Source organism: Chroicocephalus ridibundus, chromosome 4 (genome assembly GCF_963924245.1).
Source record: "Chroicocephalus ridibundus chromosome 4, bChrRid1.1, whole genome shotgun sequence".
Classification (NCBI taxonomy): domain Eukaryota; kingdom Metazoa; phylum Chordata; class Aves; order Charadriiformes; family Laridae; genus Chroicocephalus; species Chroicocephalus ridibundus.
In genome coordinates, this window is record NC_086287.1 from 76460585 (window position 1) to 76479893 (window position 19309).

Below are 19309 nucleotides of genomic sequence, written 5' to 3' on the forward strand. Positions count from 1 at the left end.
CTGAAATACCTTAGTACTTACAAGCATTTTACATTTACTGTTTCCCCTTGCAGGTATAAATCTCTGCATTTGTAGCGATCCCACAGAGCCCAATGCCTGCTCATTTGTTGGATTCATCTCTTCCAAAAGCAGAAGAATGTTCATTCAGCTAGTCTATGCTGCTGAAAGCATGCGTGTCTGGGTTTGTAAATAGAAATAATTTGTCCAAAATGTGCCCAAAGGACATTCTTCCTCCTGATTTAAAGAACAGCACAGTTACAGTCAATTGCTTAAATTTCTGGGTAACTGCTGTTTTGTAAAATCATGAGAAAATAGCAGGAAGAAAATGTATTTTTAATAAATACACAGTGTTAGTGAGACAGAAACTGTTAAGCATGATTCTCAGTTCAGGCTGCTATGTCTATTAAGTATTTGAACTGTTGCATTTCATTATAAACTTGGCTGCCTTTTATGTATTGTGACAGAGCAGTTACTAAACCACTGCCCTTTACTCCATTGGACTGGAACTGCCCTGCTGGGTGCATCCAGCCTATCCTGCTCATAACTGATAGAAAATTCCCTTTGGCTCAAGGAGCAAAAGTGTCTGAGCTCTATCCACGTTGCGACAAGCCCCTGTGCATCATTTGTGCAACTGTACCCTGACACCAAAACGTCCTAAGTGAACCTGACTTCAGTTTAATAAAACTATAGAAGAAGTTAGGTAAGGGTTTAATAGAGTTTGGTGCTGGGTTTTATATGGCTTTGAGATAAATACTTGTGCTTTTGGCCTTTGTTTCTTCCTCCGTAAAAAGGTAGGTAAAAATCTTGATTCAGTTCTGAAAGTGTCTTAGGAGAAATGTGTTGAGGACAGGAAAGGCAAGGGCAGGGGCTTCATGACACGGGCAGTCTCACAGTGCCCAAGAAAGGTGAAAAGAGCAGGCCTGGGGAGGGTAATCTGGTTCAGCCAGCCCATTCACCAGAAAAGTCCACAGTGTTGGGGCAGATCCTAAGTCAAACAGGGAAGCAAGTCAGTGGGACACATTGGCACGGGACATGGCAGCGCTGCAGTGCTGCTCGGGCAAGGGCTTTCCATCTCCTGGTTAACTCATTACAAACAGGAAAGCAGAGGTACAAAATCATTGAGGGGATGTACAATTTCTTGAGTTTTGGCCATAGGAAAAAGGAAAGCATCCCTAACTGTCGAAAATGCATGAAAGTAACTTTTAAGTTTCTTGCCCGTTATCATGACTAGGTGATATCCTGAAAGTGGAGCAGGTTGTTTCTGGGTTCCAACAGTGAGATTTAAAAGTGGCTGCCAGCAAGTGGAATTGGACCCAAAAACCTTTTCAGGACACATTTTGTGACTTTCGGTATTTCACAGGTCAAATGTGAAAGGTTAATGAGAAGGTTCAATTTACTCCTCCAGCTCATCTGATATATATAGGGTGATACCCTGGCAGATGGTACAGTTCATGAGCAGAAACACATGTGTTTACAATTGATCTCTGATAAGCTTCTGAAACTGAACCCTAAGAAGTGTGAGTTGGTTTAAGGATAGAAAATTTATTTCTGTTTTTCTGCCAGTAATGTAGTCATTGGAGAATGGATTTACACAGGCAAGAACAAAACAAGAAGCTGAGCAGAACTCCTTAAACCCACCAGATGTGTGGAGTTTTGTAGGATTATGGTGTTATTATTACAGAAGGTAAGCTGGTAGATTTGCCAATGTTGCAAAACTTATACGTAAGTTGTAGACGAAAAGGAAACTATTTCAGTCATCAGTAGAAATGTGATTTAGCAAGTTCAGAGCTGAAAAAGCACATTGCAAATGTTCCTCTAGTATATCTATGTTTCAAACCCCTTCTTCATATTAAATACAGATGCTGGAGCATGCAGTTTGGGGCAGTGTTGGCATGAGAACATAAAAATCTTGACAGGATGATTATTGTGGATGCTTAAAACAGTAAGAGCTTAAATTCTCCAGGGAGAAATCATTGCAACACTCAAAAGGAGCTCCTGGCAGTCATTAAAGCTACAGAATATTTTCAACTAGAATATTTCCAACACTAGTATAGGAAGATGTTTATGGTCAGGACAGACCATACATGGCTCAACAGATCCTGCAATCCTGAGAAGGTTGCCGGTTGTCTGTAAAAACTAGAACACTAACACTTTGCAATTGAAGCTACTTTTTGCCTTATTTTGTTGACTCTGGTGCAGGACTAATTGGGAAGGTGATTAATGATTTCTGAAGAGAATGAGGATGCTCAGAAGGAGATAGCCATCTTTTCTTTTGGCATAGGTGAAAATAGTACTGGTTCTTCCAGGTGAGAATCATCTGTAGTAATCAAGAGCTTCTCAAAGTGGGAGTTATATCTGGATAGTGTGCAATGCAATCTGGTCAGTTGGCAAATGCAGCCACTTTGGAAGTAGTATCTTTTCAGAATACCATAGTGAAAAAATTCTGCTTAGAACAGGAAAGCACTGAGTGTAAACTTGAAGTTGTAGAGGACATGAGAAGAAACCAGTTGATCGTTAGTTCAGGTATTTGTTGGTTACTAGCCGGTTCTATGAATTGTGGACTAAATGTGAGAGATGTATTGAGAAGGATCTGGGTTGACTACTTGCATGATGCAGTCCATTGAGTATCACAAAGCATTTCATGTTCATGAAGCTAGGTAAGATCCTTGGCCAAATGGTGTCTGATCTCAAGGGCAGGAGTAAGGTTTTACGTCTCCCTTTCTCAAGCGTACTTTCCCTATAGGATAGATATACCGCTGTGTCTGTGCTGACTCTTCCTGTCTAGCTTGTGATGAAGTAACCTGCTGATGAGGAGAAAGAGGGTGGGTAACAGACAGGTGTGTAAACTGTTCTGAGAAGGCAGTGGGCTTTGCGGAGGCGTGGGACCATATAATCTCTTTAATGTAAATTGCTGCACTCACATCGTAGAGCTAACAGAGAAAGTAATCTAGGTTTCTAAATCAATCTAGTATGCAGTTATATACTGGGGTAATATTGTCTTTCCTTTGTCAGGTATTTCACTGTAACATGCTATTGAATTGCTAATTTCAAATGATAGAAGGAAACCTGGCCATGAGAAGTGTTGACAGTGTAATTTGATTTTTATTTCTGTTGTTGGCACTTCATGTGTGGGACGTTCTTTTCTGTTTTATTTTTTTAATGAGAAACGTTCCATCAGATTGTGAAAAGAACATTTTCTGTTGCCCATTGCATAAGCAAAAAACCTAACTGAACAAAACCCCAATATTATAAAGAACAGAAAAATAAAACAAGTTAAACAATAATACTTGACTTTTATGTATAACGCATTGACTTCAAAAATCCGAGTCATTCCGTCCATATAAACAAGTTATATAGTAGTAACAAAGTGCATGAAGCAAATTGCTAAATTTAACTAAGGTATTAAAATAAAAAGTACTTTAAAACAATACTTTAACACAGTTTCTTGCCATGATTCCATCATGCATCAACACAAATCAAATCCTGAGGCAACCTGTGCCTTTGACAGTCTTTCTGTATTATTATGTAAATAAATGGAAGTAATGATCAAACTTGCAAAAAAGGGTGAAAAACACAAGACAAACCATCTATTTATAACAGAGTTGTATTTAAAAAAAAAAAATCAAAGTGCACTGCTGGTACATCTCATTTGAGCCTTTTTGGGGTGTGTATAACATGGGGGCATGATCCAGTCTCCAATGGTTTCGATGCTTTGTTTAAGCACCAGGGGAATAAAGAATGATGGATATTCTATTACTATGACTAGCATGAAAACTGAAAAATCGTACCAGAATATATACGTAAACATCTTTTGTATACTGAGGAGGCAAACACTCTTAAATTATCTGATGTGTACAGTACTGGTACTTAATGTTTTGGTGCCAGTACCAGACTGGTCCAGTAATTAGCATTCAGATCTATTTCTAATTACAGATAAGGCATATAACAAAAAAGTAAATATTTGGTTATTAATATCTCATACAGTTCAGCAACCCAACCAGTCAGAATTTATCTTGCCAATTTTAACAATCTTCAAACTCTTGTCTTCCATTTGTAGATAGTACTGATCTTTGAAAAAGTAGGTGTATCCTGTGAAGGTAAATATAAAAGCACACTCAGATTATGGAGCACGTAATTCTCAATCAAAGCTTTTTTTGTGTGTTTGATTTCATGAAGCTTAATGACCTGGAAGACTCTTTTCCCAAAATATTTATACACAATAAAAAAAGATTTATTTTAAAAATACATAAAAATTCCTATCCTGGAGAAGAAAGGTCTTGTTAAATGGAGCCTGAAGTCAAGTTACCATTTTGTGAGCCAGAATTTTCTGGGAAGAAATATTTGCTGGCAGAATAGATGTTGAAAATGTAATCGAGTCGAGACTCATGTGATATCAGTGGTGCTTCCAGGCATTTACACATATCTCTGCAAAATATGAGGCTACTTAAAACCATGGGCCAGGCTTTCAGCTGCAGTTGATAGGAGGTTAAAAAAAAGGGAAAAATACAACCTATTTGTGCCTGTGATCAAGGGGATTATCGTACTCAAGTTCTGACTGTGTTAGAGCAGGATGATGCTGAAATGATGTTGTGACTGCATGCTGGTACTGAGGAACCTATGGAGCTGTCGAGAAGTTGGGAAATTTCCAAGCCACAGGGACTGGCCCAGTCCTGCCTTTTGCTCTTAGGACATCCTGTGCATCAGACATTGGGTGGCAGGAGTTGCTTTAGTATGTCTCAGACTACACTAGAAAGGCAATTCTTCACAGAGCTAATTTTCCCCATGCCCAAATTGGAAAACCAACATGAACCGAGATCTGAGCATCAGGGACACCTTGACATAAAAGTGACTGCCTCATGGATTACTTTCCACCGTGTCCCGTCTGATGTGTATAGACCTGTGTAACATAGCAATGGAAAGCAATAAGATGCTTCAAGACAGTTACGCAAGACAGTATATATCCTTTTTTGCCTTTTAAAAAAAATATAATAAAAAAACAAGGAAGAAAAGGGGGAAGATGCTAATAAAAGCTGTTTCTTGCTTTGTTAAGCTTTGCAAAGTGTTCAGCATCAAGGAAGTAAATGATAAAGTGTAGTAACAGACTGAAATTAAATGAGCTTCATGAAAATGGAGATTAGCATAACTATTATTATTACATGCTTGGATAAAAATATTCATGAGAGGTCATATTTGCTAAATGTTTCATTTAAAAAAGTTTAAACTGTGATTAGTAGGGTATTTAGCAACCGATACTTAGTGGGAAAATAGAGAGACAAAAAAAGTTTGTTTGAACCAGTGGTTTGCAAAGCTGAATGGGAATTTAGCTTCTACTCATGGACCACAAGAAATTCAAGTGTCCGGTACAGTAAGTTTCACAGCAGACAAATAAGGAGAGCTCATGAGTGACTTAGGTCAGAATTACAGCTTACCACTGTCAGCAAGACCCAGGACAGCATCGAGGTTATCTGGAACTCCATTCCAAGAGTCAGCAATGAATTTAGGGGATGCAAGCTCCATTTTCTTCTTTTCTTCATTGTACCTGAAGAAAATTATATCCTTGCAATACAAAGCTGTATTTAATGCTAAAATTTAATATAATTTTTCAGGGAGTCCTCAGCAAATGTGACTATATAAAACAACTAAACAGAAATATAATAACTGAGACTGTAACAATGTCTCTATGTCATCATAATTATTCCCTGACTCCATTAAAACCCTGTGAAATTTTACGTCTTTCCTTTTGGAAATGCAATTCTTGCGGAATTAAAAATACACTTTCTAAGCAAAACCCTTTTCAGAAATGAGGCTTTAAAATTCCAAACATAATTCTAGGAAAGGTAACTTTTTTCAGGCAGCAGCTATCATCTGAAGATAGCAGATTTTAATGTGGAATGGCTATCTTTTAAAAATCTTATTTGAAATATGCTTGTAGTCCGTGTAACTGATGGATTGCTATTAAATGACTAATTACTTTCCCTAACATTTCATTAAAAAACCCTATTATTTTCACACAGTCCTGTCTCTCACTTAGTGATGATCAACAGATAAATGCCAAGTTAAAAATATATGCTTTTCTTTTTGGGGGAAAAAAACCAAACCCCCAATCACAATGGCTTTCACAGCCTATGCTTTAAAGAGAAAAAACTGAGCTGATGTAAATCCACCTAATTCCATGGAAGTCAGATGTAGTTTGCAGCGTCCTTCAGATGAGAGTGCATCTGCCTGTATGCACACCTGAGGATCATCAGTTGTCTCTTTTACTCTGTCTGCTTTCCACTGTAGTATGCAAAGACAGATTTGTGCAAAGCCAGTTTTACTCTCCCACAAACAAGTAATCCGGGATCTCCCTTTCCATATATAGGGAATAAACGTCCCAGGGATGCAAGGTCCTTGTGAGTGAAGATGGAAGGAGCAAGACTGTGGCTTGGTTTCCCCATTTTTCTGATTTATAAATGGGAGTCAGTGCTGAGCAGGAGGAGTGGAGATGTCCTGAGAAGCAGTGACATGGGAGACAGTTTGAAGAGGGCTTCCAATGCATGTGAGGTCTCAGTCCCCCTGGCAGCACCTCTTCAGGAGCAGTGGGCTTCAGACAGGTCATCTTTGACTAGTACTGGAGGGAGGGAAGCATTTACGTTCTTGATTCCATTTCTCTGTATCTGTATGTATCTCAGGTTACCTTTCCCTCATTGCTGTATGGAACTACTTGGATTATATCCAAAGTTACACCAGTACAAACGGTCAAAACCAATTAAAATGATTAATTTAAATTACTTCTTATTTTTTCCTTGGATATTTAAAGAAAATCTAGTACCTTGCTGTGTAGCTTCAGCTGTGGAATCTGAGCCAGCTCCTCTTCCTCTCCCTCACAAAACTTTGTTTTGTTTAACAATCTTGTTATAACAACACTAAAATAGTTTGAGGCTGGAAAGAGGGAGAGGAGAAGACTTCCAAAAAATCCATTTAAAGTAAGTGTGATAATGGCAGCGGAAAGACTGTGGTATGTAACTATTTTGATTCCATGTGGCAGAGTCCTTGTATAACATAACAGCTGCATACTTAAGGGTTATAGCGTCTGTGTTAAACAGAGATGCCTTTTTTTCTGAAATATTTGTCAACTGCTTGCTTTCTTCTTTACACAGATAGAAATCACTTAAGCTTATTTTGATTTCTTAACAATCAATTATGCATTCTGCGGTGACTGCAATTGATAAGGTACTTTGATAGAAATACTGTCTGTGATTAGAGTGATGAATTACTTGGAGGCCCTGGAGTACAGTTAATCAAAACAATCATTGGTACAGAGGAGACAAGCAGCTTTTTGCTAACTCATAGTCTGTAGGTTTTGGTAGGAATCTGAAGTATTGCAGATGGCTGTATTAGAACTACTTGCAAATATTTAAGATGGTCCGTACAAAATGACATTGAAAAATTAATAACATTCTTTAAGTTCTTTGGTTTTTTTCCCTCCAGATAATGGAGAAGAGTACTGTCCTCAAAGTAATTGAAAGTAAGTTATGATCAAATGGCAATTGTGAAAGGGTATTTTATTTACTTACAGGAATCCACAGCCATTAGGATATAAAAAAGACACTCATCTGGTTTGATCATAACATGAAATTAATGTTCACATAAAATGGACTCAATTATACTGACACCTCCTTTGATATTTTATATAGAGCATCTCTCAGAAGGGAGCCTTATAGCTTGGAGAATCTTTGAGATTTCTGGTGGGTGTTTCTGATGTTTAACTTTCCTCTAAATTGTGAGTTAATGAATGGTTTGGCTTCCAGCCTGTTGTTTAATGTCTGCATTCCTGACTTCAACTCCTGTTCCTGGAAGAGACCTCTGATGGTGAAAGCAGGAGTCAGTGTCTCTGGTTTGCTCTCATGCCATTCTGATAGGCAGCACAGAGGTAACTCGCAATGTTCCTCAAAGCACCAAAGCGTGTCTGTTTTTTAGGATAATCTTTTGTGTCAGATCTTCCTGACAGATATGATAATGAATTTCTATTAAATACAAGTAGTAGACTCTTCATCAGGTGCAATATTTATTTCTACCACAGTAATAGTCTTGAGAAAATTGAGACATTTTAAGGGCATTCCTTCCTAATCTAAGAGTCCCAAGATCTTTCCTGGACAGACTGTGGTAGCAGGTCACCTGGGTTTGGTTGCTTATGTTGCATCATATTTTGCTTCTCATACAGTCTTTCGAACAGAACCTCAGTGCAAATACAGAGTTACACACATTTGTGGAATACTCTTATTTGTTGGTGTTCTTTGCAACAAAAACTTCTCTGGGCATGTACTGGAAACACGAAAAGGATTGTAGAGACTGTCAAAATGAATTGAAGCTAAGATTTTTCCCAAAGTACTAACAGATACACTTCTCATGGTCTGTTCAGATCTCCCCAGTGCCAACTCTATTAGTAAAGCAAATGTGTTAGTGACTGGTACATCAGCTGCTGAAAGGATTTAGAGTCATCCCCAGTGTGCTTTGCTAGTCACACTGCTGTTTCTTTTACATCCAGTGCCCCCAAACCTGATGGCTTGGTGAAAGAATTTCAAAGGCAATCTGCTCAGTCTTTGGCTTCAAGCAATTGGAGATCAGCCTGTTTTTAAGGAATTCCTTTCAGGGTTTTTTCCCAGCAGCTGTGAGCTGGCAGTGGGGACAGCTTGCCCCTCTTAAGAGCCTGAGACTGATGTGGGGCAGTTGCTGGTACGTAGAGGCTGAGGGATGGGTTGTTAGTGGTGTGCAGCCTGACAGAGACTCCCAGATAGCCTCTTCCCTTGCAAGCTGTTTTCTCAAATACGTGCTAGTTTCCTGCTGCTGTACTGAAGCACTTTCCTAGATGCATCCCTGGTTCAGCATCCCAGCTCACCACTGCTGTCAGCGCGAATTTTGTATTCTTAAAGGAGGAAACCCCTGTGTTTGGTTCCTGCCTCAGTGCGCATTCAACCCTAGAGACACAGCTCGGCTAACAGCATCCCACCACCACTTCAATGCATCTTACTTCCAGTATCTGTCTCCAGCAAAAATGTATGTCCTCTTGTTTCTGTCCCAGTTAAAAGCTGCATCAACACGTTGCACATCAGGGGGTAGTCCCAGGTTGGTGAGTTTCTTTGGATAGCCCCTGTCCAAGTTACTGGCTGAATAAACCCAGTACTCATTTCCTAGGCAGGGGAGAAAACAAAGCAAACAAACACCGTGTATTAATCAGATACAGAGGAGTATTTCTTCTTTTATGCTTTGTTACACGGCTTTTTATTACACTAACTGTACTGCTAGTCTTTCTAGTATTATACCATCTGTGAAGCACTAGATGAGAGTGCAGGTGTACTGTGATTACAGTTTCTGCTTTTGCCTCTTAAGTGTTGCTTGTCTCTCAGCAAAAGACATCACCTCAGTGTGCTCTTGTTTCCTCTGCTCTCAGCTGTCTCATCTTTGAGGTAGACACTGTCTTAGTACAGTTGGGGTTATGTTAAAACAAGTAGTTAATATCGATAAGTTTTTGTATTATGAAATTGGTCTGAAACCAGGCACGGGCACCAGGAGGTCAAATGCAGAAGCTCATGTTCACCTTCCATTTGTTTTGCTGAGTGATTTTTTTTTTTTTTTTGGTAGTGATTAACAGGAAGTTCTTGCCCAGAGCTCCTGTTTCTATTGTCTTTTGTCGTATGACATTTTCTAATGTCTCTCCAAATCTGTGCCAGTGGAAGATGTACTAGTATTCTGCATTCTCTACATGGAATTATGATTTACCTAGTAAATACCCTCACTGAAAACCATGGAAAGATTCATTCATGAAAGGACATTTCTTTGATTCTGTGCTAGTGGGAAAGAAAGTCAGTCAAATACTAATATGAGAAAAGTGTAAAGTGTAGCGTTTGAGTTCCTGAGAAGTTACTAATTCACCGTTTAGGAACAAAGTGTAGGTCTCAGTACAAGTATTTTAAGATAGCTGGGTTACAGGCAACTTTCAAAGGAATCTTTGTTTGATAGTTTTTATTTATTTTTTTAAAAAGCAGGTTAGTTGCATTTTTTCTGGAAATTACAAAGAGAGGGAGAGAGTTGTAGATGTAATAGGATTATATATAGTATATGCAATATTTAAAGTGTTTTGGCTTGGCTAAAATAAACTTTTTAAAGTTTTTTTTTTTATTTTTCCCCTCCATGTAGACTAAAGCAAATGGGCTTTGAGACACACGGAATAGATTATCATTACTTTTTCCCTGCTGTACAGAAAATGTACAGCAGCATCGGCCATATGGTTTTTACATGATTGGAGATGTTTAGTCATGTTTTTAGTAGATATTGGAGCCCAGTTTTGCTGGCTCAGTTTTTCATGCTGAGAACAGCCTCCCAGCTCTGCTAATTGGGCCAGTACAGCTGAGCCATATGTGTGACTTAGGAGGGACAGAGGAAGGCTTCCTGTTGTCCTCCTCTCCCATGGAAGCAGCTCGCATGGCCGCCTGTATCCTCTGCCTGATGAGCCACCAAGGCAGACACTTGGAATGCAGTGTGGAAGTCAGTCTTTTGCAAAAGAGGAGGAGACAAGGAAAAGCTTTGCGGGGGAGGAAGGTCTAATCTTCTCAAGCAACATGTACAGAGGCAATAGCTTAACATGAGAAGAAACGGAAGAAAAACAGATCAGTGGCTGATGAAAAAGAGCTCCCAATGTAGTTGTTTTTTGTTTTAAATAATGACTCTTGTTTAGTCTTGCTTACTGTTGAATGTATCTTTCTAGGTGCTTATAGCTCCCCTTTGTTGTAATGGAGGCTGTTCAGAGTCTTTCAGATAGCTCCCGTCTTTGTCCTAAAATCCTCAGCATGGGATGCTTGAGACCTGTCACCCGTACCCACTAGCTATACTGGCTGTTAGGTGGGCCATTCCCTGGCCCCCTTACAACTCAGAGGAAACCCAGCCTGAATGCAACACTTACGCAAATGGCTACTTATATTTTGAAACTTAAAACCAGTACCTGAAAAAAATATAGCCTTCTCATCCTGAGGGGCCTCGTAGACAGCATCAATTTTCTCTGGCAGATCAGGCCAGAACGTAGCAACAAGAAGAGGACCTGTGGGTTTTCCTCGGGGGTTTACAGTCCTCCACATGAATCTAAGCAGAACAGAAAATTGTATGAGATTTACAATGAACTAATTCACCAGCACATCTGTTTCTCATCGTTTCTGGCAAAGGCTGCATAAGCGTGCATATACACACATGCACACACACACATTAGCTGCAACAGACACTTGTAACTGTTTTCCTACAGTGACTGAAAAGCCAAATCACTCATTTAGGACCATGTTGCTAAAACAGTTGCACAATAGGCTGCATGCTGGACTGCAGGTGAAATTGCTTGCACTGAGTGCTTTGGAGTTCCTGTTGCTTTTTGCATCAGGGCAAAATGTATTCTGTGCCATGAGTATACAAATAAACTCATTTACAAGGCATTTAAACTATTAGAGCTCTCCCACTGTTGTGTATGGAGCAGATGGATGAGCATTTGACAAAAGCAGAGATTTGTATTCTGTGAATTGCTCTTGCAATTACTATTGTAGTGACTAAAAGTTCAAATTTAATAACAGTATATCAAACTGCTTGGAAGTGAGCTTGGCTGTAAAAGAAACTGCTAGCACTAAAAATGTTCATTAGAGAAATGCAAAGGGTAATTTATTGGCTATTTTATGTGTAAGTAGGATCATAATTTGATTTAAGCTTTAAAAAGCTGTAATTATCTTTAAACAGCAGAACTTTGTGCTGAGAGCTTTTGGTATTAAAAATGGCACTGCTATTTCCTCCTCTGTAGAATGAACAACTTTTTCCTCAACAGAACAAATGCAAAATCAGCAGGCTGGTGGAATTGCTCTTGTACCAAGCTATAACTAGTAAATTCTCAGGTCAAACAGCTTTCACCATTATTATGGTGCTGAAGCTCAAGGTGCTACTGGCATCTTATTTTTTGCAGAGTATAAATAGTCATTACACATTCCTACCTAGAATAATTATACCTTTGAGAAACCCAGGTTCTGCAACTGAATTTTGGTTTTGCCTAAAACTTGGAGGAGCGGTCCGAAATTCATTTAATAAATTGCTGTATTTTTATCAACAGAAGTTTGCACACAGAGCTAGCTAGGACAAATAAAACATTTTGAAATGCATTTGCAAGTATGATTAGTTGCTGCATACTGAATTATGATAATTACAGTGTTTGATATGAGGAAGAGTACAACTGGCAAGTGCATTGGGTTTTTTCTCTTAATTAAAAATATGTATTAATTTAACCTGATATATGGTACTAATAATTAAGATAGTATTATGTTAACTTAGTTTCATTTTGCATACATATATGTATTTTTAACATGTACAAAAATATCTCTGGGCATAACTCATAATTTTCATTTAAAAGGCATTTAGCTAATTACTCTTGCTCTTGACAGTGTTTAAACACATATGAAACTCTGTAAAAGGTAATAACATTTGTTTCATGCATCTCTCTTTAGACAGAAAAGCAGATCCAATATGGTATGAAATGGAAATCCATATAACAAATCTTTCTAACACTGCATTCATAAAAGTAGCTCCTTTAAAAATCCAAGTTACAGAATTCTCAATCAAATTTGGACCTGATTTATGGCTGAGTCAGCACTAATAATTGCTATCTGCATGAATTCCAAACTTTCCAGAGCCAATGGAGACTTGAATGCCGGGTTTTTATTACAGCACACGTTTCAAGGGACTTGTTAAAATGGTGAGGTTTTCTTGTGGAAAGGAAAACTTTGTCAAAGCTGAATTTTCTTTTGTTTTTGAATTGGGTAAGAGGTATTTTTATTTCTACTCATTGAGGAAATGGTGAAATTAGTTCTTTGGCTTTTTCATTTCACTTTGAACGTGTTTAAATGTTTTAACTCATTCAGGTTAAATTTTAATATTACATTTACAGACAGATTTAATACTTCGTTACAGTAAGTATTTTACATTGTATTTTAACATAATCAAAATTTTCCGTTGTCATTGTTATTACTGCTACATGCAGTTATGTAAAGGGACCAAAACAGTGGGTCTTTTTTAATGTCTTGGCAAACTTCAGAAGTTTGAATTTTTTGTTCACTTTCAGAACAAAAGCATCGGTGTAAATGCTGTACTCAGGCACACTTGTTGCTTGGAGGATTCTGTGCCCAGTTGACAAGCTCAACTCTTCTCTATGGTCAGCAGCACCTTTCTTTGTTTGGGGGGGAGGGGAAAAATACTTTTTTGAAAGAATTAATCTGATCTGACCTCCTTTTTGCTACTTAGTCCTTTTGCCTGTGTAACATGACAGTTGGATGATACGGTCATTTTCATGAATCATAAAAGTCACACGACACATGATAGACATCTGTTTTTTGAATTCCTAAAGTGAGTCATAATGCTGCTTGCCTTATATTTGGAAAGCTGCAAGACTGACAGGCGAAGCCATTCCAGAGCAAAACAATTCAACAATTGTCTGCCTTTGCTGCATGTTAGATAAAGCATGAGTCAGTTTGAACAGATTGTTTTGGTATTTGCATAGTTCTCTGACCAACTGTATCTGAATGTGAAATACTTCTGTATTGTTGGGATTATATAAATCGCTTTGCTGATTTAGGAATAGATTTTAAATTGTTCCTGGTTGAACCAAGCCTCGTGTGATTGCCAGTTTACAAAAGCAGAAGGAAGGTGGAGGTCTGGCTGAAAACCGAGGCCCACAAGTGAGCAGAAGAGGATCAGTATGCTGTGAATACTGTGGAGCTTGAAAGGCTTTTTACTGCTGTGAGAAAGTTTTTTCCTTTTGGAGGCCCTAAGCTGAGGTGAACACTTCAGCTCCCTGATGGCTGTGCTAGCAAAAGTGGGCACTGGTTTTGTCAAGCTTGTTAGGCCAGGGCGGTGGGGCCGGCTCTGGGCAGCTTGTTGCTGGGAGGGCCCGATACTGGCTTTCTGTGAGCCTGATCTGATGGTGCCGTGGGGCCATTCTGTGGCCAAGAAAGGGCTATTTCTTGCCATTAGGATTGCAAGTAATCTTAGCCTGCTAGTAACGGGGCCAAGAGGAATAGTACAAAAGGTATCACAGGTGTCCCCACAGACATATTGAATGAACCCTTTTTGCCCATAGCAGCTGTAATAGAAATGAGGAACATTATGTTCTTGCAACCAGGGGTTTTTAATCCCAGTTTCTACAGTGCTAAAACACAAAGCTAGTGATAAAGTCAAACTTCAAACCCAAATCAACTTTATCTTGGTGTCACATAGGTGGGAACTGGAAGGAAATGCACTGAAGGATTTACTGTAATATTATCCAGTTGCCCATGATTTTTTTGTTATGAAAAGCTGTTGAGTAGAGTTAAACTGTGCAGCACAGTAATAAACCCTTCATATCTTCTCCCTGAAAATTTAAATCTCTACGAGATGGCTGGAATTCACACCACCAGCAGATACAGATAAGTTTTAAATTGGTGGGTTTTGAGGGAGATCTTGTTTGTTGGTTCTTGCTCCCTTTTTAAATTTCAGCTCTGACATCTGGAGCAATGATCAGGCATGTTGTAATACTTCTGTCAGCTTTAGATGCTTGTGTGTGTTCCTATCTGATAGGAGACAGTGTTTGATTTGAGCACATGCAGTGAACTTACGTGGACCCAGATCTTCAACAGCTTTGGGAGAATGCTCAGGGTAACTGAGGATAAATGATTTCAAATTGGGCATTGATTTATGGCAGAGAAAAGGAGCTTTCGTGTCTCTCACCATGGTGCTGCCAAGTCCCGTACTCCTCAGGAGATGCTCTTCATTGCTGAGCAGCTGGGTAATACAGGCCCTGGCAAAGACAGTGGGAGCTGCAGCTGCGCAGCCACCTCATTTTATCAGGAATGTCTCCGCTCTTGCATCAAAAATGCCTTTTGTGTCTTCTGCCATGGAGCCCTTGCACACATGGAGCCTATCCCAATCACCAGTGTTCTTGATGTGTTATTACAGCAGCCATGAGTCACATAATATTGTTATTTAATGATTTTGGATTCAAGGTTTAATCACAAGATTTTGCTGAGAGATTTCCATAATTGTATCTTTATGAACATGGGAAGGGAACCCATCCTCTTTGGACCAAGTGATCATAATGAAACTTGTGCTAAAACTGAAGATTTGCTAAAACAGTGTCTCCGTGGTGGAAGAGGCATTTGAGATTATTGTCACTAACTTTGGATGAACAACTTTTTTGGAGGGGTGTTCTTAGAAGCTGAGTTTGGAAATTTTCCTGCAATCAGGTTTGAAGTTTTACCCCATAGTGCAGACTATATGAAATGCAATCAGGAAGGACAGTGCCTCCAGAGCTCTACTTCACTGAAAGTGATGGGATTTCCGTTGCTGAATTACTTGTAGGTTGCTGAAACCCGTGTAGGTTTTCTACAAAAGGCATCCGGAAATATTTTACAGGGAATGAATCCTTCTTTGGCAGGCAATAGAATGTCTAATGCATCTCTTTCATTGCTAATTTTGTGATTAACATTACAGATGGGTAAGTCTCTACAGATTTTTTGGGGGTCATATCTGGTTTGCATAAGCATTTAGAACTTTGGATGCGTCTCCCACTTCACCCTTTGAGCAACCCTGTTGTGATGCTACAGAAGCCAGCAGGGCTGACACCATGGTTAATTTTTGCTCACCAACCTCTAAAATTGGGCATAAAATATTATGAGAACAGTTTTTTTTTGTGAGGTTTGTGGCACTTCCTTGTCCTGATTTTAGCTAGAACTACCACCAGCCCAGTCTGTCATAGCATCTCGGCATGCACAATCCCAATGTGGGGTAGAAACTAAAAACCACCACAAAACTGCCTAAAATAATGACTGAAGGTGAAAATTCCAGACTCTCAAAGAACAGGTGAATTTATGGCATAATCATCTCACCTGTTGTTACAGACAATCTTTTGGACATGAAGGCAGTTGTGAGTAGTTAGCATGGATTCTCAAATGGGAAGTCATGCTTGACCAACCTGATAACCATCTATGATGAAATGACTGGCTTGGTAGATGGGGGGAGAGCAGATGGGAAAGGTTTTTGACCCTGTTTCCAGTAAGATTCTCATAGAGATGCTGTTAAAGTATGGGTGAGGTAAGCAGACAGTGAGGTGGACAGAAAATTGGCTGACTGGTCAGGTCTAGAAGATGTGGTCAGTGGTATGAAATCTAGCTGGAGGCCAGTAACTAGCGGTGTACCCCAGGTGTCAGAACTGGTCAGAAAACTATTTACTGTCTTCAGTAATGATCTGGGTGATGGGGCAGAGCACACCCTTAGCAAGTCTGCTGATGACCCAGAACCGTGAGGAGTGGCTGATATAGCAGAGAGTTGTGCTGCCATCCAGAGGAACCTTGATCCCTGGAGAAATGGGATGACAGGAACCTTACGCAGTTCAGCAAAGGCCAGTTCAAGGTCCTGCACCTGGGGAGGAACAACCCCAAACACCAGTACATACTGGGGGCCAACAGGCTGGAAAGCAGCTTTCTGAAAAAGGACGCAGGTGCCCTGGTGGAAAGAAGTTGACCACGAGCCAGCAGTGTAGCCTTGTGGCAAAGGTGGACATATTATTTAACCATAAAACCAGAATTTGACATCTCTTTCCCCTAGGAGTTGATTAGAACACTTTGCTATCTCTGAACACACAAAAGAAAGGGCAAAGATTGTACCAGATAATAAATCTGTAAATTTTGAACAATAGGTCTGACAGATTCCTCCACTTGAGGCCCCATTGGTAAGCAATTTATCTCTCTTACCTATCTTTGAAGAAAAATATTTCTCCTCTAATTTGTGCAACTCCATCAAATACAATGTCGTTCTTGCAGAGCTCTGGAGTGACAGGTCCAAGGGTTGGACGTGGGCCTGGTCCTGGCCCTGGTCCGGGTTCGACATCAGTCGATACTTCTGTAATGGGGAACAGAAATACTCTGTTACACTGAAATACAGTGCTGCAAAGGTAACACAGGGAACCTGAACTATCATAATTCATAGAAGGGGAATAATTTGGAGGCAGTGCTTGAAGGGGAAAAAAACCCTTATAATAAAATCTTCTCAGAAGAAGGGTGGTTAAGTACAGCTGAGAAGGCCTTAGCTTCCAGTCCTGCCTTAATCTGCTGTGTGGCCTCCTCAAGACAGTGTGCCTACGTGAGTGTCCATCCATGTTGAGCTGCCTATTTAACTTGAAAGATATTCAGACGTCATTAGACTGGGTTCAAATGTTAACATTACAATTTTTATTTTACTGGCTTCTAAAAAGAAGAGAAATGCCTTTCAAAGTCCTTCTATTCAGAATTATCTGCAGCTCTGCTGAGAGAGATGTCAAAGTGGATTTCTCTTCTTTCTAGAAGTGCCAATAGTTTTCAAGTTACAAAGATGGCCTTTTGAGCCATTGGTATGATCTTTCTGCCCTCATCAATAATCAAAACATGCTCTTCAGAACATGCACTTTGCCATCTGGTTTCTTTTATTTTGTTTTATCATTTGGCTGCTGCCTTATTGCCTTATGAGACATTTGCCTTTTTTCTTAGACATCAGGTTTATTTACTACTGTATAAAACAAAGTGGAGTGTAGGTGATTTGAGATAATAATAGTCTAAAAAAAGAAAGTTTTTTTTTGAATATTTGTTTTACATAGAAAGCAGTTTGTAAAGGGTTCTATCAATTATAGAGAGGCAAAAAAGATAGTTTTGTCTGAGGTTTTGAAGTCTGCCTTGAGAGAACTGGGTTAAATTCTGACCTCTATCAAAGTTACGCCGTGCAAGCTTAGAAAATTCACTTAACTTTGCCCATGTCTCAATTCCCAGTCTTAATTAAAGCAGTAAAGAACAAGGAGAAAATGAAGATTCAAATCAGATTTTTGATAAAAAGGTGTCTCGTGGTAATAATTTTGGTATATTCTTATTGTAATTTCTAAAGTGTTGAGTGCTGTAGAATATAGTCATTTACAATTAGGAAGATATCTCAGTAGAAAAGTGAAAAGTACAGAGAGAGAAACGGCATAGACTTTCTTTGCTTAATTTACAATGTGCCTCTAGAAGGTAGAAAATGTATACATGGAAGGAACTTCAATCATAATAATACTTATGCATTTTACTGAGAGTATCTATGGAGAAAATAATAAATTTTAAAAATGTACCAACATAAAAATACTTAAATCCACTTTTTCTCCAGGAGCTTGCCAAAAACATTTACATCGAAGTACCAGCTCCTGCACACTCCCTGCAAATGTTATTGTGACGGTACGCCTTGAATCGTTGTGGGAAGGCAATGAGAACTGTTGCCAAGGTGGGACAGGAACCGACATCCTTTCCCTCTTACAGGGAGCTGCAATCTGGAAACCTCAGAGCACTGTAGACAGTAACACCCAAACCCACACGCATCAGGTATTTCAAGCTAGACAAAAGCATGGCATTTCATTGTCCCAGTAAAGGCATTAGAAATTTTTGTCTAAAGGTTTGGTTTTGGGGAGTTTTGGGGCTCCTGTTAGATCAGTAAATTTAGTGACCCCTCGTCCTTAAATTGTGATATTTGATTGAAGTAGGAGCCCTGGTAATAACGTGAAAAAAAGGAGGGAAAAAGGAACAGAGGAAGTTTCTGGCATTGGTGGTATTGTGCGGTATGTAATTTACTGCAAGTTCCGAGCCCCAAATTTCAACCTGTGCTGCATGCTTTTCTGATGAGTTTTGCCGATGAGGGAGGACTTTACCATATAGTTCCTGGATCCCTTTAATGTCATCCTGAGAAAGCCGAAAGTTCTTGGTGTAGGTGTAGATAGGGGCCATGAGAGCTCCTGGATCCTCAGAGTGCTCTAATCCCATAGCATGGCCAAATTCATGAGCAGCAACCAAGAAGAGACTGTACCCTAAATAACACAGCAAGATAGTATTAGCCACTTACATCTAAATAGAAGTGTACTACACAAGCTATTCATAGTTTTCTCATTTTATTTTCCTTGCTACCCATCAAATTCTCCCAATAATGAATATCATAATTATTATTTACAGCTTGCAATGGTGAATGTCATACGTATTGACAGAAATGACATTTCATTAGAGAGATTCTAAAACCTCTTCTGTAGCTGATGTTTGGTGCTATCTTGCATGCAAGTGACTTTGACCACAGTCTTAATACCTCTGTGAGAAAAGAAAATGTAGCAAATAAAATCAGACTTTTTTTAAGCACAGAAGAATTAAGCTTGCAATCTAGACCTCAAATCGTACTTTTAATCAGGAAATGTCATGGAAGTGATAAACAGGTGTGTATATCTGTGCATTTGGGAACAGAGCCT

At 39.3% G+C, this 19309-nt stretch overlaps 1 protein-coding gene across 1 annotated transcript in view; it reads right to left on the minus strand.

The window, feature by feature from the left end:
* Positions 1–463: 463 nt before the first annotated feature.
* MMP2 (matrix metallopeptidase 2) overlaps positions 464–19309 on the minus strand; it is a 39245-nt gene continuing 20399 nt past the window's right edge. Inside the window, exons 8-13 of the mRNA XM_063334315.1 lie at positions 18728–18883; positions 16779–16926; positions 10979–11115; positions 9011–9170; positions 5430–5539; positions 464–4089 (exon numbers count right to left, since the gene is read on the minus strand). Of these exons, the coding sequence (XP_063190385.1) occupies positions 3986–4089; positions 5430–5539; positions 9011–9170; positions 10979–11115; positions 16779–16926; positions 18728–18883 (815 nt within the window). The 3' untranslated portion in view covers positions 464–3985. The remainder of the gene's footprint in view (positions 4090–5429; positions 5540–9010; positions 9171–10978; positions 11116–16778; positions 16927–18727; positions 18884–19309) is intronic.